This window comes from Tribolium castaneum, chromosome 10 (genome assembly GCF_031307605.1).
Source record: "Tribolium castaneum strain GA2 chromosome 10, icTriCast1.1, whole genome shotgun sequence".
Classification (NCBI taxonomy): Eukaryota; Metazoa; Arthropoda; class Insecta; order Coleoptera; family Tenebrionidae; genus Tribolium; species Tribolium castaneum.
In genome coordinates, this window is record NC_087403.1 from 3929620 (window position 1) to 3952777 (window position 23158).

Sequence of the window (23158 nt, forward strand, 5' to 3'; positions counted from 1 at the left end):
TCCAGGAGAGCACCAATAAACGAACATACATAGAAGTGTTTATTAAATTAATGGCAGTTAAAAGGATACCATAATTACCAACTTATTGTTTACATGTAACATACATTCTATTCCTAGTCTTATTCACATTCATAGTAATCCTGAGAGCTATCCTTTCTATTTTCAACCATGAATTAAAAAAAGTAAATTCAGTCACAAAACGTCGAATTAGATAAAACTTTGGCTTCTTCATAATGGGTTTCATGAAATGTCAAACGAAAGTCTGATTCAAGGATATGACAGTAATAATATGGTGCGAAGAAATAAAATTCAACAAACAAAACTTGAAAAAGTATTAACATTAAAGTTTAGTACTAAAAAAATAAACTATAATATAATGCGAAAGACAACAAATGAAACTGATAAAAGACAAAAGACCATAAAAATAACAAAAGTACTTTTGTACAAAATAGGCAAAATATCACTTAAAAAAACTTTGATTATTAATATAAAAAGGGACCGAATACGAAGTTAAAAACTGTATTTGCAAAATTGCGATATAGGTTAAAATAAGTCCAACGTAATAAAAACTGACTTAATCTGTGATCTCAACTATATACAAGTATGTTTAAAATGTTTGCAATGACAGTTCCTAGTCTTTGTACACAAAGTTGAAAACCCCACTTGAAAAAATACGATTGAAAACCGACCGTGCGAATGAACTACGTTAAAATCAGTTACAAGCATAACACTTTAAACAAGTACAAGTCGAATGACGAATACTTCTCATATAAATGTATGAAATTAATGATGAAATGGCAGTATTACACTTGTACGTAAAAATCGGTCTTGAATATAAAACATAGGCAACGACTTCCCCACGTGGATTACCTATGTTTAAATTAACTATACTTTTTACAATATGTATCCTAACTCGCTAGCTCTAGTCTAAAAACATATGTACAATGTACAAATAAATTATACTTAATAATTTTGAAAACAGTTTTATGAGATTTAATAGGCAGTGTTTGTCTTCAATACGTTAGTATAAATTAATATACCCTTACAAGCAAATTGAATAAATTATAGTGAAACTCGATAAACCTTCCAATTTTCATGAACACAAAGTTACAGTCTCCATTATTTACGCTAAAACATAAATGTACAATTTACCTAGTTGACCGAAAATTCTCTAGCGTGACCGTCCGTCAACCATCTATTTAGTAAAAAAGAAGAACATCTACACCACATCTAGCACTTGGTGCAAACGATGCATCAGATTTGAAGCAGTGGTCCGGACACCAAAACTTCAAACCAAAGTTTCGAATTTGAACACCACAACGATTCGTAATTCGTAGGTACAGTAACGACTCACATACACGTTTAAATATTAGTCCCTCGTGAACACATAATATGACGAATGTTGGGTTTAACGGTAAAACTGGAAGCCAAAAATATTTAAACGTGAAGCAAGTCACCAGACGAAAGCATAAAGCTCAGATAGACGTGATAAATAGTATAAATAAAATAAATACAGTGTATAAATTAACTATACAAGTCAAACCGCTTCAACCTTGTTGCTGTGTGAAATCGCAAATAAAGTAGTAATTAATGAATCAACCGCGCGAATTTATCAATTTTTCCACGAGCAATACCGGTCGTGGTCGCGATTTTGCCAAGAATCATCCCTCCACTGTTCTCTGTAATAAAATTTCTTCTTGTAGTGTTGATCCGGTTTAACTTTTTTATCCTCGCGTTGGTACTTAAGTAAAGCCGGATTCAGACGTGGCTGGCTTTTCTCATTTGGTGGTTCCGGGCTGTAATTTAGAGGAACGCTGATGAGCGAAGAAGGAGACGGGGTTCGAGGTGGTCCAGATTCGTCGTTTCCACTCTCCCCTATTAGGGGAGGACTCTCTAAATAAATTTTGTTCGGCATTTTAAAAAGAGTCGGTTTCGAGTTTGGGTTTAATTTCAACGCCTGTTTCGCCGGAGTGGACACTGTTAAAGAGGACGGTGGTAAATCACCGTGACCTATTCCCGAATCTGGGGACGTGTTACAACTGTCGCTACCCTCAGTCGATCGCCTCCGTTTATCTAACTCGGTGGATGCGAAAGCAACCAAGCGATCGAAACCTGAACTAATACGGTCCTGCCATTTTGATTCTTCGCCCTCTTCTTCGACATCTGCATCTAAACAAACAAACATTTTACTTTCCCAAAGAGCTCGCGCGTTATCGGCGGATATAAGGGGGTGTAGGCCATAAGCCTGTATAATAATAAACACAAATAAACAAATTGAATCATTAAGTACCAACACTGTGAAATAATAAATGAAAGCAACGAATTAACAAGTGGGATTGAATTAAAATGAATCAAACTATACCGCCACCAATAATAATAATCATTAAGAGAGCTCAGCAAAATTAAAATAATAGCGCAAAGCTACTTACCACCAACTTAATCAGCCATCTAAATCTAGTATGGTAGGGGTATTATGCATGCGCTATATTGTGCGCGTGTGATTGTGCATGCCTGAATGTGCTGCCTCCTAGTCAACGCAAACAAACTACAGTAAATATAAGAATTTCAACACCAAGTGCCATTATAACACGAAAAACTTTTCGTACCAAATTTAGTATGGCCGAAGCTATAAGACAAAAGTTTTAATCGTGCAATAATGTTTTGCTTCACTAATTCACTAAACTAACTTACTCCAACACCACAACAAGTATTTATAAGTCCTAAAAATAAAAAGAATTTAAAAAAGCTGAAAAAAAAACAAGCAAAGCATCTCACACCGCAGCAAATACCCACAAGTAACAACGTAAAAAAGTAACAATATTTCCGATTTGTACCACATCACAACAATAAACATCGAGCTAAACATAAGTCAGTACCATATTTACTTTCTGATGGACCGCAACTTTCATTATCACCTAAAAGCACCAAATGCATGCGCATACGTCTGAGACCGTATGTGCTAAAGTCTCTCTTTGACGAGTGAGGAACTATTCGGCAATAAATCTAAGCGAAGATGGCCGTTACACGTCCGAGCAATGACTCTGAAAAAGAGAAAAATCAGGGAAGTAGACACTTCTCATTCCTTTATTGCCGAACTTTTCACCACGCGACAATGAGAGGTCCTCTCATCAACGTCAAAACTTCGCTCTGTTCCCACTTCAATAAAAATAATTTAGTACGGACGATTCGCTTAACATTTAACGTACTTTGCAATAAAAAAAATAATTAATACTTGGTTCCAAAATTACTATACGAATTTTTATCTTCGTAAATTTTGCTGTCCCGTCCGTGATTGCAAACATAAATGTTGCTCTAGTTTCGTACGTCGTTACATAAGACCAAGAATTTTTCATTTCCACTGTCTAATTTTAATATTGTTAAAGTCTTTAATAATTAAAACATGTCTAAATATTTTTTTTAATCATTTTCATAGACAAGATTTTTTTGTCCCGTCCGTTAAACAAAAAGTAATTTAATCTGAAGTCGTTACGCATTGTTGGAATTAGTGCCTTTTAAATGAATAGAATTTTATAACAACTATTCAACGATAAAAATGTGCGATGTTTTTTGTGTCCCGTCCGTCATAAATTTGTATTTCTTTTTTCCGTTCGTATTTTAAATTTTACAAATTGTAGGTTGCCAACAATTTTGGTGGTACTAAGTTCCAATAAAAAAAATCACTTTCTACTAAACTGCTCATAAAAATCGAAAATAAAATCTAAAAATTTGTGCAGTGTCCCGTCCATTAAAACAAAATGGTTATCGTTTTTTTTATCAATTTTAACAGAAAAACGTTTCCTCCGTCTCCTCGACGTTTGGTGAGTTCTACAAGTGGTTATAACCGGGATGGAAATATTGTTTGTTGGAAATATCTGAAATATTTTTTTGCGCTGTACTTCGGTACTGCTCCAACGAAAACAATGAAAAATCGAAAAACGATTGAGTGTCCAAGTAACAGGAAATAAACAATGTCTTTTTCCAGTGTAAAAATTGTTAGTTATACGTTATGGCAAAACAAAGCAAAACGCCGGTAAATTCATAAATCTTAGTCAAAAGAACGAAAAAAGCCTATTTATTTTAGTGTTGGTAATTAAAGCTATCCATCGTTCTGGAAATACAAAATTTCAAAAAAAGAAAATAACGACACGGTATATTGTTGAAGTGTTAGTAGTAATTTGAAAGCAACAACAAATAAAAACACCACTATTCCTAACAAAAGTTCAGTCTAACTCTAATAAACTACTTAAAACAAACAAAACAAAACAGGATAATGTAAAATAAGCTAAACTAAATAAACTCCAAAGAATACCGAAACTAACAGCAAATATTTCATCTTTCTTCTTACCTTCTTCGTTGCACTTCCGGACCCGTGCCGGCTCTTGCTCGTCCACTAGCCGCCGCTTCAGCGAATTGCGAATCGGCCCTTGTATAATCGGCGACTCCCGTTTGTACTGACAATCACTGACGCCCTCGCTTTTGATAGTCGAGCCATTATGGTCCTGGTATAGCACATTTGGTTGCACGCAACTTCTCCGGTCGTAAACGTCCACCTCTTCCTTGATTTGCGGGCCGCTTAAGACACGCGCTTGCAAGCTGGCAGCCAAGCCTTCCGCCACGAAATTGCCGCGGATTTCGCCCTCAATCGGCGGCTTGACGTCGGTAAAGTACGACTCGTGGTACGGCCGGATATCGGCGCGCGGAAGCGGCGTGTACGCCAAGCCTTCCAGACCTGAAACTGTCGTTCTTAAACAATTCAACTGACTGGGGGTGGTGGTACCCTCGGTGGACGACGGCCGCGATATCGGGCTGTAGACCTGGCGCATCGGCTCCGCTTTCTTCGTCTCGTTGTTGACTTTGACGCGCTCCGGCCGCGGGGGGAGGTTCACATTGACCACGGATCTCGATGTCAGCGTCGTTGTGCCTTGGATGTCACTCATGTCGACGGCAGCGTTGATGATCGACTGGTTTGAGATCTCCAACGTCCGTTCAATCTCGCCGGACATTAAATCGCCGATGGTTCGCGTGGCGACGATGCCGTCCGACGAGCTAAAACTGTGGTGTTGTGCGGCCAACTTCTCCTGGGACAGGTGGCGTCTCAGCGCTAGCTTGGCCGGAGACACTTGGGTATAGTCGGGCTGTTCCGGCGCCACTTGTCTTGCCACATGCGGCGAGACTTTCGGCACTTCCGTCCGGTACGACTCCATCATGCCGGCGAGACCTTCCTGTTGGGCGAAACTGCGCTCCTCGTTCTGTTTGACCACGGTTTCGCACCGATTGTATTTAGCAAACTTGTGTTTGTCGTTCTGGAAATTGACGTAGTTTTGCTGCTGCTGGTAGGCAGACTGCGCCCGGTTGCGGTTTTGCTGGTCTTCGTTCAGTGCCGACGTGATGATGCTTTTGAGCCGGTCCTCGAAGTCGGCCAGTCTTGGCGGTTCTTGGGCCCGAGTTGCGCTGCTCTGGGTTGGTGGTAGCGAATAGCTCGTTTTTTGACGCTTTGGCACCGGTAAGGGGGCCGGCATGTTGTTGCGGACGAGGTTGATTTTCCGGCAGTTCGCTGACATTTTACTGGCTTCGATTTTGCGCCCCGTTTCGAGGATTTTCTGGGCGAGGATTTCGGGGTTTTGTTCTTCGATTTTGGCGATGTCAGGCACGTCGGGCCAGTCTTGGGACCTGGCGCGGTATTCGCGGGATTTTCGCGACGATTTCGTGCTGGGTGTTTGTTGCTGGCGCGTGGCTAGAGCTTGTGCTTGTTTGCGCTCCTCGTTGGCTTTCTCTAGGGAGAGGAGCTCGCCTTCGAGACGCGACACTTGATTGTGGAGTTTTTTGCGGTGGGCGAGGGTTGAGGATATTTCGCGTAAAATGTATTCTTGGGTCGCGATCGGCGATAAGTCGTGGCAAGTGTCGCGTCCGTTGTACTTTTCGACGATTTCTTGTTGTCGTTGGATGACCAGATTGTTCTGTTCTTGCTCCAAACTGGCGACTTGGCCTTGCAATTTGCTTGCTTTCGCTTGGAGTTCTTTATGGCGGCACACGATTTCCTTGGCTTTTGCTAGGAGATCGACCGGTGATGTTGCGTTTATTCCCAGTTCGCTCATACGGGCCTTCAGGAGTGCGACACTGTCATCGATTAACACCTTTATTTGCTTTTCTAGTTGGGCGGCACGGTTTTGCAGTTTCTTATTTCTTTCTTTCTCTTGTTTGATATGATTCTCGACGCTGGTTTTGTAAGTCGGTTGTTTCATTTGATTCAACATTTGCATATATTGAGCTCTAAACATGTCTAAAAGAATCTGGAGACCGTACGGTGTACTTGCTGGGGCTTGAGGTATGTCTAATTCATTGTGAACGAGTTCAGTACTTAATGCTGTTAATTGCTGATCGACACAACCAGGTGCTGGTGGAAGCTTTTTACCTATCGCTATACAAGAAATTAGCATTTTTAAGTAAATAAAGTCACAACAAACTATACCTTGCGGGGATGTACTCAGAAGTGTTTCGTTGTGTAGCAGATCCAAGCCGTTGATTTTGATCGTCTTCTTTGGTTTCCCACCTTTCTTCACTCTTCCTCTGCGAGATTTCGGTCCCGTCTTTTGTGCCTTTTCACCATTGGCTTGATTTTTCCCACGTTGTATTTTTCTCCGTAATTTCTTCGGCTGTCGCTTTCCATTCTTTAAAACCGCAAGAATTAATTATTGTTCCCCACTTAATAAAAAACTAACCTTGTTGTTACCCTCCTCTTCCGACTGACTACTTTTACCCTTAGTGGAACAATAATCGGACCAAGCTTTGCGTGTCGTAGGTCCATAATTACTGTCTTGGTCGTCATAGTCGGAATCAGATGACGACCCCAACTGTTTAGAAAGATCTCTCTTAGCCTTTTCACGCGCACTACGTGAATTGTCATTATCGTCACCGTTCTATTAACAAACGTGTATACAATTGAGTCAACCAAAACCAAAAAATAAAATTACTTTGAGCTGTGGCTTCTTCATCCTTTGGAAATACCGTTCCAGCTTCGTCCGATCAATCCTGTGCAAGTAATAAGAGACTGGTTTCCCAGTCCAGGACACCGATCCCTTCATTGGCGTCATCTCCGAAACGTGCATTATCGTCCCGATGTCGCTTAAATTCCGATCGGTGATCCGAAAATTCAGCGGACAAAAACTCTTCGACGAAACGATCCTAGCTCCGTCCTTCAAATCGGCGAACCGCTCTTTCAGCTGGTGATCAACAGCCGGTCCGAACGCGAAATTGTTAACAAAAACGATCGTTGCTTGGTTGATTTTCTCGCGGTGTTCCTCCGTCAAAAAATCGCTCCTTATTAATTTGTACTCTCCGTATCGCTTCCCGTACCAGGACATCCACGTCCGGAAATACTTGTTCATGGCTTCGGCGTATCTGCTTGGAACTTCGGCCCGTTCTATGCCGAAGCACACTTTGCACGGCGTCGCCGCAGCCATTTGGAGAACCACTTGACCCACTCCTGAGCCCAAGTCGATGAACACGTCGTCGGATGTCACGTCGATTTGATCGATCATTTGGCAGACTAGATCGTAGGATGTTTCGCCGTACACTTCAGGGGAGAACGGTTCATATTGGTTCAGTTTTTCGGGGTCGGTGACGGCAGCGTTGTACGTTTGCTGGAGGATGTGGCGGAGGAGCCCTCTGGACGGGTACTTGTTCAGCCTTTGGGCTATCAGCGACGTTCCTTTCTCCTAAACAATTCAGTTTTTTAGTTTACAACTGATAAGAGGCGAATCATTTCAGTGAAATTCAATAAGTTGTTGTCTTGTTATTCCGGTCTAGAATTTCACAGAAACACTACTACGTATACTCACGGAATTTCTTCAGACACCCCATTTGTATAAAGATAATACAGTATTACATTATCATTATCTAACGTTCCAAACATTTTTGTCCCAAGTCTTATAAATAAATTTAACACGTCACACATTAACACGTCATTTGAGAAGTGCTAATTAAACCAATAATTTTTTGTACTTTAAATAAAATGAAAAAATTACGCGTCCATAAATCAATCTGGCTGATACAAAATAAATTTATTTTGAATAGAATACAGAATACATTCTCGTATGAGATGGAACATTCGTAATAGTCGCGATTTTTTACGGTTGCTGACACTGAAGGTCAATGTGAAATGTGTGAGTTACCGGCATTACTATATTGCAATTATCAAAAACTAATTGTTAATTGCAAAAAAATTAATAACAGTCCGGAAAAAAATAAAATTGCAGTTTTAGCACAGGTACGGTTGCGATTTTCCTGTACTTTCCGATAATGCTAATGCGAAAATTGATGCAGGAAGCACCTCCAAGGTCTCCACTTGTGTGATGAGAGCTTACCAAAGCAACAACGCTGTCAATGGCCCGATTGAACCGATCGCAGAGATTTTTCATACTCTCGTAATCTTTCGTATCATAATCACAGAGAATGTTGTTTTCCAACGGCAGTTTAAGCTCCGGCAGATCTTCACAGACCCATCTAAAAAATGACGGTGGTGTGGAAACATAACACAAATCACGAACATTTATTACCTGATGGTTTCGACGATCTCAAGGGCACCATCATGTTTGTCCTACAATTGAGAGAAAAATCAGCGAGTTGTTAGTTGACATTGAGATGTTAAAATTGACACCAGACCAAAACAAACGAGCACGTGTTTTGATTATCATGATGGTTGTGATAATGGGAGTTCTTTGTTTGATAAATGATAATTGATTGAGGACGGTTTGTTTTTTGTGTAAATGAAACTCCCACGAGTTGCCGCACGAGGTGATGTATTTTTAGCGTCGTTTTATTTTAAATAAACTTATGCAAACAAGTTATTTTTGTTGAATCCCGCTAAGAATTCGAAAATACCGTCGTGAGTTCCCATGACGTGATTTTCGTCAAAACGACCAGTCATCGGATTGGGGACTGTACCATGTGTAATAAGTCGGAGAAATCGCTCAAAACTATTAAAAATAGTAATAATGACGAGAGTACCGTTTGATTGTATGCACGGAGTGTCTTGATAATTATTGATAAGTGGTGATAAGGAGGAGCTTGTCTGGGGTCGGAATTGGGTCGGGTTTGTTTTGCTGGCCGTCGTCGGGTGTTTTGAGCACTAATAAGTGCACTAATTATTATCTTACGTTTCCTCGTCCTGAGGTTAACGGCCAAGTGTATAATACTGGTTCTGCCCCCGCCGGAGAATGCAGTTTCAATTCCAGCGCACACATGGGTCGATATCAACTAACGCAGCCCTTAGCACTAAATATGAACACCATTTGAACTAACTAAACCACTTTATAAACACATTTTTTAACAATTAAATAGATTTCACACAGCAAAACACGCCATCGCCGAACATACACGTTAAGCGCGCAAGTGCTATGACAGTACTACCAACCCAACATCATTTATTGCTGACAGTTTTGGTAGTTTACGGAATTCCGTTTGCATCGGACTTGTACCTGCTCTATTATCGATATTGCTTTCCACACGTAGGCCTTGATGCATTTATAATGCAACTATGCACCTATGCATGCACATTGTTGCTTTTGTGACATCATTACCGCACTACTCCATTGCAAAAATCCTGCTCAAGGTTTTTTGTTTATTGCTAAATGGTTCGTCAATTTGGCAATACTGCCAGAGTCAATGAACGGGCTGCATTTTTTCTACCAAGTTATTGCTCCTTGAGCAGCCTCGAGAAAACAAAACACACGCATAACATATACACAAAAAACGGCGGACTTTTTGTTATTATTATTTATTATTAATATTGGAACATTGCGCAGGTGTTGTAAGCTCGGGAATTTTTTTTTTATGCAAAATGAAAATAAGGCTCAGGCAAATACTGCTGAATTGATTTATTGATTGGTTATTTGGGCTAGAATTAGCACTTGCAATTCGCCAAATTGTTTTATTGAATGCTAATGACGTCACAAGTCACCTGTCACGAAGGTGCGTGCGTGCACCCGCCAACTCTGATCTATTTTTGGCATCCAGAGGCGGCTCGTCAAGTTGGATTTTTGCCAATGGACGCAAGTTATTTCAAAACTGCCAAGTTTAGCCCAATTTTAGAATTACAATTAAGTTATTTTTTGCAAAAAATTACCATGTGAGCATGGTGACTGTGTCGTAACTTCTAGCCAATCGGCAGACGGCGCGCGAAAATATCACTTTTGTATCTATTGTACATTTTATAATTAATATATAATATATATAAATAAATATTTAATATATAATATATAATTTTATATTTATATATATAATAATTTATTGTCGCGTACTGATTTTGTCTTTAATTTCAATCGATAAAAGTTGCTTGCTCTAAATTTAATGCAAATAAAGCTTTTTTATTGGTTTTGTTTTTAATTTATTTTTAATGTCTTGCTACAAACAATACTTAACGCGGAAGCCATAAATAAAGGTAGGTGAATTTTTTTTCTGTTTATCTACTGAGGTGTTGAATTTAGTAGTTTGACTACCATTATATACTGAAACGCATTGTGTATTCTTTATTTCGTTTAATATTGATAAAAGCCGCTTGTTGTAACTTTCATGCAAATAAAGATTTTTTATTGGTGTTGATTTTTTATTTCACAAACCAATAATTCCTTTATTTCCTTTTGTTTTCCCATCCTCATATCCTTTTTTCCTGGCAAGGATGCTCTAAACCTCCACGTGATTCTTGCCGGACAAATTACTTAGTAATTTGACCAATTAGAGCAATCCATAATTGTAATAAGTATTGATGATTGTTTTTTACAGCCGTAAAACTATGTTAAAACACCTCTTGTATTCTTATATTGCGAAGAGCAGGTTTCTTGTTAATGTAAATAATATAATTTTTGTCAAAATTCTACTTAAAAAATCATAAAAAATGACCAAACGGCGGTTACGCCACTGTTCCTTGAATGGAATGGGCTTGTTAGCGCGACGATTTGACAGCTCAAACGTCAAAATGTGGGAGGCAAACATAACCTGAAACTGATATCATTTCTTTTACGTGTAATTACTTTTTATCACTCAATGTTTTATAATGGAAGATAATTTAGGACCGTTTAATAAAATTTGGGAAGACACCTAATATGAAGATTTATTGCAACATTGTAATTTTTATAATTTCGGTGCTAGTTGGTTTATTGTGCATTTTAATTTCTGTTATACAATATTACTATTTAAACTACAACTTTTACAAGAAACATACGAGTTATGCGCCAATTTTCGAGGATTTGATTGCGACAGACTCGAACAACAATTTCGCATTAAGTTACACCTTTAACGCCATTGAGGACCACTCAAACGACAACTTTATTCTAAGTAATTTAAACGCTCTTCTCGAATCTCACTATGTGCCAACGACTGGTAGCACGTACTTAGACGGGAGTCGAAATTTTAACGTGAAATCAACCTCCAATTCGGAAGTTTTGAACATATTGCAGGCGGCTATCGGGTTCCAACTCGCTGGGAAAAACCACAAGGCTTTGAAGTTACTGGAACATGCAACGGCCATCGCCCCGGATAATCCAGACGTTTTGAACTGGTACGGGGAGTTCCTTGAGCAAATCCGACACGATGTCGTGACAGCGGATGAGCTCTACTTCAAAGTAACGTATCAAAAGTGCCCAACATTGTAATTGTTTTGTACTCTCGACAGGCACTAACCCACTCTCCCACACACGCAGCCGCGCTCACCAACCACAAAAGAACCTCACCCGTGGTGGACCGATTAGACTTGGAGCTTTTCAAAAGCATAGATAAAAAGAAGGATTATTTGAAGAAACAATTCGATAGTTACAACTTCGAAACTTTGAAAAAGCAGGCGTACTATTTGCACATTTACCACACTGTGGGGATTGAGGGCAACACCATGACCGTCGAGCAACTGCGGACTTTGCTGGAGACTGGTCAGGTGATCCAAGGCAAGAGCATAATTGAACATAACGAAGTACTGGGGCTGCAGCTGGCCCTCAAGTACGTGAAAAGTCTGGCCAGGAAGGAGTACATCACCGTTGATGACATCCTCCAAATGCATAAACGCGTGATGGGGCACGTGGATCCCCTAACATCCGGGATTTTCCGCGATACGAAAGTGAGTTTCGACGAAATTAATTAACATTGCGTTAAATTCTGCCCAGGTTTTTGTGGGCCGCCACATCCCACCGCCGTCCGAGAAACTCCCAGCGCTGATGGAGAGCTACGTGAATTGGCTGAACTCGGACGAGGCCCGGAACATGCACCCCGTGCGCTACGCCGCTCTGGCGCACTACAAGCTGGTCGACATCCACCCGTTTGTTGACGGCAACGGACGCACAAGTCGGCTGATCATGAACTTGATTTTGCTCCGGGGCGGCTACCCGCCCATTATGATTTTGAAAGAGCAGAGGGATCGGTACTACGATGCCTTGAATGTGGCCAACGTGGGGGACGTGCGGCCTTTCGTCCGATTTATAGCGCACTGTACGTTACAAATCCTAGATATGTACATTCACGGCACACAAATGTTGGTGCTGGACGGGGACAGCACTGAAGGGACCCCGACCCCGTTCCTGACCTGACACTGTACCTATACTGTTAAGCGGGTTGCAATCAAACGATTCGTAAAAATGCGGTCATTTTATTATGGTAATTATAATGAATGTTCAAGCTTGTTATTTTATAAATTTAAAAGCAAACACAATCTGGTTTTTAAAACAAACTTGATGAATTACAAGTAATTAATAACATGTATATGACGACTCTAAAACCAACAAAAGTTTTTACAACCAACAAAAGTTTTTACAAGGTATTGAGTAGAAGGAAAGCAGGGCATTAACCGTCGTTTAACGAACTGTTTTCTCTACTCACAAACAAGGCCTCTTAAATTATGCACCTCATGATTTTGTAACATTACTAAAGCGCTAACGTGAAACAAAGTGACGTGATAGCCTGCATTTGTTGTAAAAAAAATATATATAGCACAGCCTAATATTTAATACAAATTAATGATAATGATGGATAAGTCGAAATTTCGCACATCGTCGGAATGTGATCCGAATTAGTTGAAATTATTAAAGCGTACGTTACGGCCACGTCCCACCTATTAAGAGGCCTCCAAATAAATTAATTGCAAAAATAAAAAAGGTAATAAATAAAAATTAGTATCAAAACAACAGCCTCAGAGAAATAGAAGTCGTTTCCAAAGCGTGCAGTTCTTTTTGTAAATTTGAATAACATAATAAATAAACAGAACTAGTATAGATAGATGTGTACAAGATTGTGATTACTTTCGTTTAGTTTTACGACTGAGTTGTTCTTCAGCTGACATCTTCGCTTTGTAATCTGCTACTATCTCCTGCGACCTGACCAAGTAAGCCAACGTGTTGTCTATCAGATCTTCCCAATTCTTACAATATGCTGCAACAAATAAATGCATCAAATTGTCATTGACAAACCAAGTCACCACCTTCCTGGTCATAAGTCACTTCATCAGTCATTCGAAGCAAGCTGACGGCTTTTTCATACGTTCCTAGTAAATCATCCACCGTTTGCTTGTGATTATCCAGCATGTTCTCCTCGGCCACTTCCAACTCCGATATCACTTGATGGAAATTCAACATCTCAGGTGTCATGTCGTTTTCCTACAAGCCGAACCACGTCCGGGTTATATAACCACCTTACAACCATCATGCGTGGTTATATTGCGGTTACAACTGCCCCTATATTTCGCTTATATTATCGGAAATGTGTTTTTTTTTTGTTATATTATTATTATTTTAAACAGTTAAAAACCAGATAATTCTGAAGAAGTGGCTGAAAACGACAAACGATTGACTAAAAATTACTGTTGAATGTCCTTTATCATTAACAAACTAGAAATTTTTAACCATATAACTAAAAATTCCTTAGATCTGAAAATACTCTACTAACTTATAATTTTGTGTTATAAGTTATTGTTATGAAACGTTGACGCTTTAGTTCTAATTTAGGCAAATCAACAAAGAACTCATTAAAAAATGTAACTCAAATATAACCGTAATATAACAATGCTTAGATAACCGATATATAAACCGAATCTAGCAAACATAGCAGTTACGTAACCGTCATACAACCTTTGCTATAGACGCCAGACATAGCCATGGTTAGATAACCGATCTGCTATTTAACCGTAATATAACCATGGTTAGGTTTGCGTATTGCGGTTATATAAGAACTTACATTCAGTGACCGCAGCTGCATCAGATCGCCGTCTCCTTGCTGTTCGTCCGAAAGTGTGTTAGTCTGAAGATCACCACCTCCTAGTTCTTTGACACGATCGGCGTATCGTAACGTGTTCAAGGTGTGTTCACAGGAATTGACTCCAGGTGAGACCATCGCAATCATGCAAGTACGTGAATTCGAACCGACAAAGGAGTCCCGAAGCACTTGGGTCAGCTTACTGACGCGAAACGGTAAATGGGCGCCCTTTCGACCTAAAGCTCGGATGCATTCCTTCAAGGCGAGGAGCGACTTATTGATTTCAGCACCTTCCATTCCTAGGAAAAATATTAATAGTAATGTTTTCTAAGCAAAATTTTCGTACTTGTTTGCCTGTTTGCCGACGACGTGTCCGCCCCTCGCTCGTTTCCCGCCAAATCAATCAGCGAGAACTTCCCGTGAATTTTCTGCATGTTGTTGTTTGATCTGAGATAAATCTGAAAGACGGCATGCGACCGCGACGAGTTCGAATTGGCGAACGTCTGGCCAGATGTTCGCGCTTGGTTTCCCTTCTGTATCAATTTTAGGACTTCGTCGACGGAGCACACGACCTTCTCGGTGAGTCCGACGACTTGGACTTGCTGCTTCCCGTCTTCGAGTATCCGCAGTTTGGATTTATTGTTCAGTAAATCGAACACTTTCCCTGAATAGATCTCGAAAAAGCTCGACGAGACGACGAGGCCCAAGTGGCGATACTTCGGCGAGTTGGCAAGTCGGAAAACATCGGCCGACGCCATTGCGTAAATGCCCTTGTGACAGTCTTGGTTTTTCCCGTTGAAATCGCCGCCCATTGTGTGGGTCTTGCCCGAACCTGTTTGCCCATACGCGAAACAGGTGGCAAAGCCGCCCTCGAAGATTGTCTTGATCAGTGGCTGGGCTGTATACCTAGGAAAATTCTACAGATGGGGTGACTTCTCCCGAGGTGGCACTCACCTGTAAACCATCTCGTTCGAACACGTTTCGTCGAACGCATAATCGAAGCGAAACAACTGGTTTTCGAGATATTTCGTCAGATCTACTTTGTTTTTGGGCTCGTGGACGATGAGTTGGTTTTTGCTCGGGATCGTTATGACGTCGACCTCCTTCCGGTGGATTTCTTTCTTGTTCAAAGGCCGCTTTCGGACACAAACTGTTATTAAATGATCTTCGATCGCGTCGTTCTCGGTCAGTGGTTTGATGTCCAAACCGCGCCGGTACTCCCTACAAAAACCAACTTGAAGATTTTATTTTTTGATTTGGTGCAAATTACGCTATCATATTTAACAACTCCCAGTGGGGGTTTCCTGGGGCTAGCTGGAGAAATGCCTCCTTCTCTGCTTTCTCTTCGGCTTGCCTTTGCCGTCTCTCCTCCCTATTCTTCTTCAATTTTTCTACTTCTTTAAGAACGTTACTACGGCGTATGTTCTGACAAAATTGGAAATAAAATCGTGTATTAAATAAAAATCGCTGTGTACCTGTACACTAGCACGACTGGTCGGCAGATTACTTTCTTTATTGGGCACTGAGTCATTTGACGAAGGCATGGTATGTCCATTATTAGATAATACTTGATTCTGAGAAACCCGGGTTGATTGTTGCGCTGATCGCATAAACCCTACAAACACATTCTTTATTTACCCATTTTTAAATCAAACAAGCACCCCTCATAGAAGTTCTTCGATTCAGCGACATTTTCACTGATTTTAATAGTCAAGGACGACACCAAGACAGAAAAACTGGCGATAAGGAACGAAAAACTGGGGGTAAGGAACGAAGAAGAGGGGAATTGAAATGACTTTCTTTATTTCAAATGCATGAATGTATTTGATTTTTAAATAATTTATTAATGTAAATTAGGATTCGGTGGATGGGCACAACCTAGTTGCTGAAATTTGTTTTTTTTCCTACAATCTCCGTAATAATAAGAGCTAATGAATAGTGACAATTTCAATTTCAGAAAACTATAAAAATAGGAAAATTATTACACTTTATACGCATGTAATACGTGTCGATCCTAAGTGGTTTTTTCATCATTCGTGCGTGCGTCTGGACGATCGATTTCGCCCCAAATTGATTGCTTTTATAAGTAATAAAAATTTGTAATATTGTTGAAAAAAATAAAAAAATTGTTAAAAGGAATAAAATGTCGAATCATTTTGTAAACAAATCGATGTACAACTCGAATTATAAAGGCCTAAAAGGGCCCAAAAATTGTAAATACATTTTTACCCAAATTTTAATAAAAAGTATCGAACGTTCAATTAACCGAGATCTATTTTTATTTTTACCCGATAATTGTTGATATTGATTACCACAGTAATGGTCGGTTATTTAGGAGTGTCACTGCCACTACCAAGGTTTATTTTTTATATTTTGTGTCGTGTAAGGTTTAACAACATTTTCGAAAAAATCAATAATACATATTTAAATATTAATAATAATCGTGGCCATGGAAATCTAGGGATTTGTAGAATAATTCCGTTACTCTTTTAACCGTTATATTATTCGATAAAATTATTGAGTTTTCTAATAACTTCCGAGAACATGTCAGATGTCATGTTATGGTTTCTAGGGTTATCATTTCAATCAACAATGCATTCAAAATAATTTTTAATAACGAACTAAATACTTTTCACAAATAAACGGCAATACTTGAATTACTTATTTAAATTAAAATGATAAAAAAGGACGCCTGTGATTCATCATGATACGAAAATTTTGATAACATTTTAACGTAAATAGAATTTATCACAGATTATTACTCAAAGTGACAAACTTACTTACCATTATTATGTCTAACGTTAGGTACTACTGACTGCCTTGTCGGATTCTGTAAGATAAAAAACACAGAAATTAGCACCACCCTTGAGGTTATTTAGACTGAATTTAAATCCAATACCGATAATGTTGCAGTTTCCGGTGAGAATTGATTACTATTAAAATCGTCGTCACTTTCGTCCAATTTATGGCTAAAACGTCCCGATTGTGCCATAGCGGCACTAGTTTCTTCTTCAGAAGAACCGGACGAATCCTTTTACAATTAGCAGCATTGAAGGGAGAGATTTCGATTAGTTTATCGCAACACGGACACGAACAAACTTGGCAAAAATCGCTATCAAAAGTGTTAAATTGCTTGTGTTGAATAACTGACATATTGTAAAACGAACAATCAATAATACTTTCAAAAGTACAATTAACCCTTTCAAGTCCAGTGCCTGGCACCACACACACATGCATAACAACTATCCTGTTTCACACCACAATTAAAACCTAGACCTAAACAGCACGCCACCTATCTTATTTTGAATTAACTAACAATCCGAAAACCTACTTGAAGCAAAAAATATGTATAATAATTGTATTTTATAAAAAGCTTTAACCATTTAAGCCCTTAACTGCACAGGATTGCATTGTCACGCCGATTACGTAAGCGTGCAAAATTTCAATTCGTTCGGAAAACATGAAACAATTATTATTCTAATAACAATAAATATTTTTTGCTAAAAATGTGTTAAATCAAACTGAGGACTACACGTATCTCGTATTTTTCTTATTAGTATTCAGTTTCAGGTATTGTAATTATTGCAAATAAAACCAAAAAAATTGGATTGTAGGTAGAGGTCACCGTTCCTACGCACAAGTATATTTTTGATGATTCCAACGATTGCAAAAGTAGATAAAATATTGGCGAAAGTTGTCTAATAAATTTTATTTTGCTCAATGTGCAATTCTTTGAGAAGTCAAAATCGGATTATTTACACAAACACATTGATTTTTATTAGTGTGGAATAAGTGTTCCACGTGTTACACCTACGACAATTAGAGGAAAATTGTCGTATGTCGTGAATTGCTAGTAATTAGCCATAAAGTATGCGATTATCGAGTTTTTTTAATTAGAGCATTACAAGAGAAACCCGAGATGAATAACGTCACTTGGTGAGAGGGGTCAATTACCTGCTTGAGACAAATTCATTGTGAACTAACAATTCCATTAATACCGACAGGACCAGCAAATTACCCTAATTGATTCACCTCAAAGCTTCGTTGTAATGGACTAATTAATAAAAGTGCAGGTGACTGAACCTTTTAAAAAAGCGAAAAAGTTACATAAAACTCGACCACGTGACGGTTTGTATAGGCGGAATCACTTTTGTATGGAAGATCAATGTAAACAGAATGAAAAATGTTACATAATTTTCTGAACCTTGACCATCCTATTAAAAATTTCTCCCTTACTCTTTGCAATATGTTGCCAGAGGTTTGGGTCTGCGGTATGGTGGTTGGTTCTTGGGCGTATCGTTCACCGGGCTTTACAATTTTAATGTCTGGATTTAAAGATGTTATGGCTGTCATGTCAACTTCCTTTCCTTTAGTCTCGCCCTGTTCAAACCACTCCACCGTTGCGCTACGCAAGTCAAAATTGACCGCGGCAACAATCGCAGAATGTACTCGCCCTGAAAATAAAGCAAAATTATTTTATCACCGCAACAAAATCATTTCAAGACCAACAAACAACAACGTTGGGATTATTACACACTTTATTTAACCATGATAACGAGATGACTAGTGGTTATGCAAATAACTTAGTCTTTATAACCCACTTTCCATAACTTTTATAAATTCAATTCAACTGTTTTCGGCGCAATTATTAATTATAAGTATTATAACAAACTGACGGCCCGACGAAAATTAAATCAAAATCGAAACGTTGCCAAAAAATTCCAAATACCTTTCCTTATACTGAAAATAAATTATCATTACTAAAATATATATTATAGGAAAATTCTCCTCTTGCTTATGAGTTTTTTTACGTCCAGATTTTTTTATTACTTAAACTGCATTCGAACTAATTTTGCTTGTTGTATATTTTTTAGTTATTTAAAATCTCAAAAAACTTGGCACAATCTACTAATAAAAAAAGCATTATGATTAACAACTATGCATATCCAAAAAAAATGCACAAAATAAGTACATGGTGTTTTATTAAAAAAAAAATCATTGTAACATTTAAAATTTTCTACTAATTTATTTAAACATTTTTTAAAATTTTGTAGTTGGAATATTACATTTCAAAGGCAATGTAAGATCTTTTTACAATCAAGTTAACATATTTTCTAAATCGCAAATCGGAGACACCTATTTGTATACAGTGACACCTCCCTACAAGGGACCATTTAAGATTCCCCATCGGTGTCCGCTGTTGAGAGGTTTTACTGTATTACCAAAAAATTTTCGAGTGTGTTTTGGTTTCTTGTGGAAATACAAATTGACGAACATTTACTTAAAAAAATACGAAAATTTCCTTTAAATCTTGATCCAAGGTGTCAAAGGTCACAATGGTGGCTGCACCTTTATTACTACATTTAGTAATAAAAGGGCAATTTGGGTAATAAATAATTCGGGAATGTGAAGTGTGAATTCGTAGGTCAGTCTTTTGGTAGTAAATAGAAGTAGCCCTGTGAGCATTCCAGGTAGACCGACCTTGCCTCACAGTACAAACCATATAAGGTACCATCGTATTCGCGTTTGCGTCACCCTGTCCTCGATGGTTCCGTCATGTGGTACCCGAAAAATGGGTTTCTTTCGAAAATTTTCGCAAATTGTTCAATTGTCCTTAATTGATTTTGAGGCTTGAATCGCCTAATTTGGAACACGGATCGGTTTGTTGCAAAGTGAGATTTTAATAGGCAACGGTATTACTATCAATATTTATTTTCTTAGCACAGGTGTGACTCATGCCGAGACAAGTTCAATATGATTTTAAGCGGTTCGGATTATTGCCATTTGCGGCGGTTCAAATGGCTTTCGCCAACCTTTATCAGATGGTGGTCTAATTAAACGGTTTTATTTGGACATGGATCGCTTTTGATAATTGATTCATTAAGCGACTACACTACGACTTGAACACCTTGGATGACAATCTGATCTTTAGTGAATCACTAAACCCACATAAACATTAAACACATGGGACTTTTTAAACCGAAATCGATAAATTCGGAGCTGTTATTGCATGTGAATTTTGTCCTGGTCTTGTCGGCGCTGAATGCTCTACAATGTGCATTGTCTATTTTAATTGTGTGAGAAAGAAGAATGAAACGAATCCGCTAAAATTGTCTCAACCGGCTGCTCAAATAATCTGACGAGACCTGAGACGGTTTCAAAATTATTGACAGTTGGGAGGACAGGCTCTGAATATCCACTGAAACCGTCATGTTCAAACTGACTGCACCTTCTTGCACATGTTTTTGCCTCACTGTACCAAAAAGGCACATGAACCGATAACAGCCCTCAGTATTAGTTAATTGTTCAGTCGGTGTTTCCGTCTAATTAAATTTTAACAAGCGGCATCGATCATCAGCACCGCACGGGTGAAACGAAATGTCAGGACAAGACCTTTCTCAATAAATTTAATTCTGTTAAATTTAACGAACGTGAAGACTTGCTACTTACCATCGGTTCGTTTTATGTTAATACTCGTCCCGACTTGGAGGATGTCCTGTTGATCCATGACTACTTACAAGACTCGCTTAGATTTAATTCACTCATACGGTACAATAAATAAAATATAAATAATACGTATACACAATTGGGAAATTAATTAAAATGTGAATTAATCGTTAACTTCCCAGCGGCGACTGACACCACAGAACACAGAACAAACACTTATAAGAAGTTAAATGTTCCTAACTTACTGTTGGCAATGCACGATCCTCGACTCACCATTGGCCCGACTTACGCGCTAGATTCGAAATAAACCGTTACACCAGGAAAATAAACACTTTTCCCGCATTTCCCTTGCAATTTCACGCAGGAATAATATTTACGTAAAACACAAGAGCGAAAAAATAGCTAATAAACGGGTTGCATTTTTTTTTAAATCAAATGATCAGATTTCCGTTTTCGCTGTATTTTTTTACTTCGTAAGTTCTTAGTTATTTGGTAAATGAATTTTTTAGTTTTTAGTAGTTTTAATTTATATTACAGAAATTTCAAGATGAATAATATAAGTAGTACGTAAAAATGTCAACGTTTTTTGAAAAACAAAAACTTTTTAAATAAATACAGGGCGATTTTTAATAGATTTCTTAAAAAATAAAGAACACATTTAAAAATCTTGTGCACGTTAGACAATACAAAGAACTTTCCCAGTTTTTTTAATTTAATTTTCAGAATTATTTTGCATTTTTTGAGAACTTGTGCCATTTTCTACTATCACCTCTTAAAATATAGTTACTACTTTCAAATTCACCTTATCTATTATTCAATTGAAGTAACATTTTCTCATTTTTTTACATTCATTAGTAAGATAATCAATCCAACAATTATTTTAGAATTTTATTCTGTTAAATCACAATTGTTTTTTCAACAATTGTAACAATACCTATATAAAAAAGCTTATTTTTTACAAAACTCAAACCATCATTTTCAAGTGTGAAACGCCACCCACTACGCTTGCGCAGAACCTCAAGTTTTTTTATATATTTTGGAATAAAAAATGTAGTTTTATATATTGTTTGTAATAAATTACTTGTCACAATGTAGATTTACATAATAAAATATACTTTTTATGTACTAACTTTTGTAAGATAATAAATACCAATTTACCAATTTTTTTCAGTGTAGTACTATGTATAATAACATAAAAAAATAAATACTTTTCGCTTTGCATTTAGCAAACAATACCACAATTTTTACAGAACAAATACTTTATTTTGCTAATTTACAACAGATATTCAGTTTTCTTTTTGCTTCTGTAGGTGACACCTTTGAATAATACTATGAAATGTGCGTAAATAGTAAGCGCCAATGAGTCGCAATGGCCCTAAAAGAACCGACTGAATCATAAGTTCGAGTAAGTCAGCACAGGGTGTCATTCCGACACATAACGTGGTCAAAATATAACTCTCAAGCCCCACGTAACTGAAAAATTTCTGTGTCTGGAAAAAATTTGGTTTAACTTTGAATAAATTTTATTTGAAAAAGTACTACCAAGGCATCTTTGAGGAGTTTCTCAGCTACAACTTCTGGTTTAAGCAGACCGCCGGCCTCAGATATTAGTTGTGTTTCAGTCGGTTTAGTCTTGTTTTCATTCTCATATCCCGGAGTGTCGGTGTCGGGAGGTAGGGCTAGGGTTACGGAGACGTTGTAGGGCTTAAGTTCCATGCTGAGTGACTCGGCAAGTCCTCGCAACGCAAATTTACAACTGGCGTAAATTGAGTACCCGTACATGCCCATTAGGGCCACTTGTGAGGCTGTTAGCACGATAATTCCCTCTTGCCGGTCTTTGAATCTCGGTACTACACTTTGAATAGGGTACAGAGTACCCAAATAATTGGCATTGATCAGTGTTTTAACGTCTTGTTCTGTGAAATCCTCAACTTTGCCACAAATCGCCATTCCGGCACAGTTGACCAGCATGTAAATTGGGCCCACTTTTTCCTCAACGTTGGTCAGTTCCTTCTGGATGCTGGTTTTATTGGAAACATCCACCGATACAGCTGTGATTATTTGGTCTTTGTGAATGCAAGCTCCCCTGATTTCTTTTTCAGCCGCTGATAGTCTGTCCAAATTTCGGGCAATTATAGTAACGTTTGCGCCTTTTCTGGCGGCTTGAATAGCTGTACTTTTGCCAATTCCACTGGAACCTCCTGTAATAACAACGTGTCGTTTATCTAAGCTTTTGGGGGTTCGTTGCTTTATCAGGCGTAATGCTAACGCCACTATGAACAGGGGGATGAATAAAACTATCAACATTTTCGATCACAACTTTGGGGCACTTTACTGGGTTACTGTAGGTAGGTGTGACACTAACACCACGTTATTCCCATGATTCAACACCCATAAACCTCACATGTGTTTACGTTTGACTACGCATGCGTTAGTCAACTTGTACATTTAAAATATGAATTTATTTTTTTTGTATTCCTCGTTG

General features: G+C 38.4%; 4 protein-coding genes across 6 annotated transcripts; 1 reads left to right on the plus strand and 3 right to left on the minus strand.

Annotated features, from left to right (window-relative positions):
* Positions 1 to 26: 26 nt before the first annotated feature.
* On the minus strand, positions 27 to 9429 carry gpp (grappa). The gene is made up of 9 exons (XM_001813832.4): positions 9156 to 9429; positions 8556 to 8596; positions 8364 to 8502; positions 6972 to 7715; positions 6720 to 6917; positions 6470 to 6668; positions 4778 to 6418; positions 4346 to 4729; positions 27 to 2169 (listed from the first exon to the last, which is right to left on the minus strand). The coding sequence occupies exons 1-9, from the start codon at positions 9240 to 9242 to the stop codon at positions 1613 to 1615; spliced, it is 3990 nt and encodes a 1329-aa protein (XP_001813884.2). The 5' UTR covers positions 9243 to 9429; the 3' UTR covers positions 27 to 1612.
* Positions 9430 to 10952: 1523 nt separating this feature from the next.
* On the plus strand, positions 10953 to 13252 carry Fic (Fic domain-containing protein). The gene is made up of 3 exons (XM_008195222.3): positions 10953 to 11618; positions 11669 to 12103; positions 12150 to 13252. The coding sequence occupies exons 1-3, from the start codon at positions 11100 to 11102 to the stop codon at positions 12567 to 12569; spliced, it is 1374 nt and encodes a 457-aa protein (XP_008193444.1). The 5' UTR covers positions 10953 to 11099; the 3' UTR covers positions 12570 to 13252.
* On the minus strand, positions 12613 to 20889 carry LOC660770 (kinesin 13B). Of its 3 annotated transcripts, XM_015980184.2 has the most exons (11): positions 20677 to 20889; positions 18463 to 18680; positions 17126 to 17257; positions 17011 to 17056; positions 15702 to 15841; positions 15497 to 15651; positions 15181 to 15447; positions 14573 to 15132; positions 14209 to 14525; positions 13457 to 13631; positions 12613 to 13407 (listed from the first exon to the last, which is right to left on the minus strand). In XM_015980184.2, the coding sequence occupies exons 1-11, from the start codon at positions 20732 to 20734 to the stop codon at positions 13274 to 13276; spliced, it is 2202 nt and encodes a 733-aa protein (XP_015835670.1). In that variant the 5' UTR covers positions 20735 to 20889; the 3' UTR covers positions 12613 to 13273. The 3 variants fall into 3 exon arrangements, with proteins under 3 accessions (XP_015835670.1, XP_008193441.1, XP_008193442.1); XM_008195219.3 differs by lacking the exon at positions 17126 to 17257 and having other exon boundaries at positions 20677 to 20888; XM_008195220.3 differs by lacking the exons at positions 17011 to 17056; positions 17126 to 17257; positions 18463 to 18680; positions 20677 to 20889 and adding an exon at positions 15888 to 16364.
* Positions 20890 to 21914: 1025 nt separating this feature from the next.
* Kdsr (3-ketodihydrosphingosine reductase) lies at positions 21915 to 23111 on the minus strand. The gene is made up of 2 exons (XM_967026.4): positions 22216 to 23111; positions 21915 to 22163 (listed from the first exon to the last, which is right to left on the minus strand). Exons 1-2 carry the CDS (start codon positions 22978 to 22980, stop codon positions 21960 to 21962), a joined length of 969 nt encoding a protein of 322 aa, XP_972119.1. The 5' UTR covers positions 22981 to 23111; the 3' UTR covers positions 21915 to 21959.
* Positions 23112 to 23158: the final 47 nt, after the last annotated feature.

Coding starts and splice junctions, on each gene's coding strand:
- gpp (XM_001813832.4), bottom strand. CDS start 9,242: ATGTGTGCGCTGGAATTGAAACTGCATTCTCCGGCGGGGGCAGAACCA. Junction 6,918..6,971: donor TGAAGAAGCCACAGCTCAAA/GTAATTTTATTT, acceptor GTTTGTTAATAG/AACGGTGACGATAATGACAA. Junction 6,419..6,469: donor TCTGAGTACATCCCCGCAAG/GTATAGTTTGTT, acceptor TTTCTTGTATAG/CGATAGGTAAAAAGCTTCCA.
- Fic (XM_008195222.3), top strand. CDS start 11,100: ATGAAGATTTATTGCAACATTGTAATTTTTATAATTTCGGTGCTAGTT. Junction 11,619..11,668: donor CGGATGAGCTCTACTTCAAA/GTAACGTATCAA, acceptor TACTCTCGACAG/GCACTAACCCACTCTCCCAC. Junction 12,104..12,149: donor GGATTTTCCGCGATACGAAA/GTGAGTTTCGAC, acceptor AATTCTGCCCAG/GTTTTTGTGGGCCGCCACAT.
- LOC660770 (XM_015980184.2), bottom strand. CDS start 20,734: ATGGATCAACAGGACATCCTCCAAGTCGGGACGAGTATTAACATAAAA. Junction 18,681..20,676: donor TAACATAAAACGAACCGATG/GTAAGTAGCAAG, acceptor CTTTATTTTCAG/GGCGAGTACATTCTGCGATT. Junction 17,057..17,125: donor CGGAAACTGCAACATTATCG/GTATTGGATTTA, acceptor TTTATCTTACAG/AATCCGACAAGGCAGTCAGT.
- Kdsr (XM_967026.4), bottom strand. CDS start 22,980: ATGTTGATAGTTTTATTCATCCCCCTGTTCATAGTGGCGTTAGCATTA. Junction 22,164..22,215: donor AACTCCTCAAAGATGCCTTG/GTAGTACTTTTT, acceptor AATTTTTTCCAG/ACACAGAAATTTTTCAGTTA.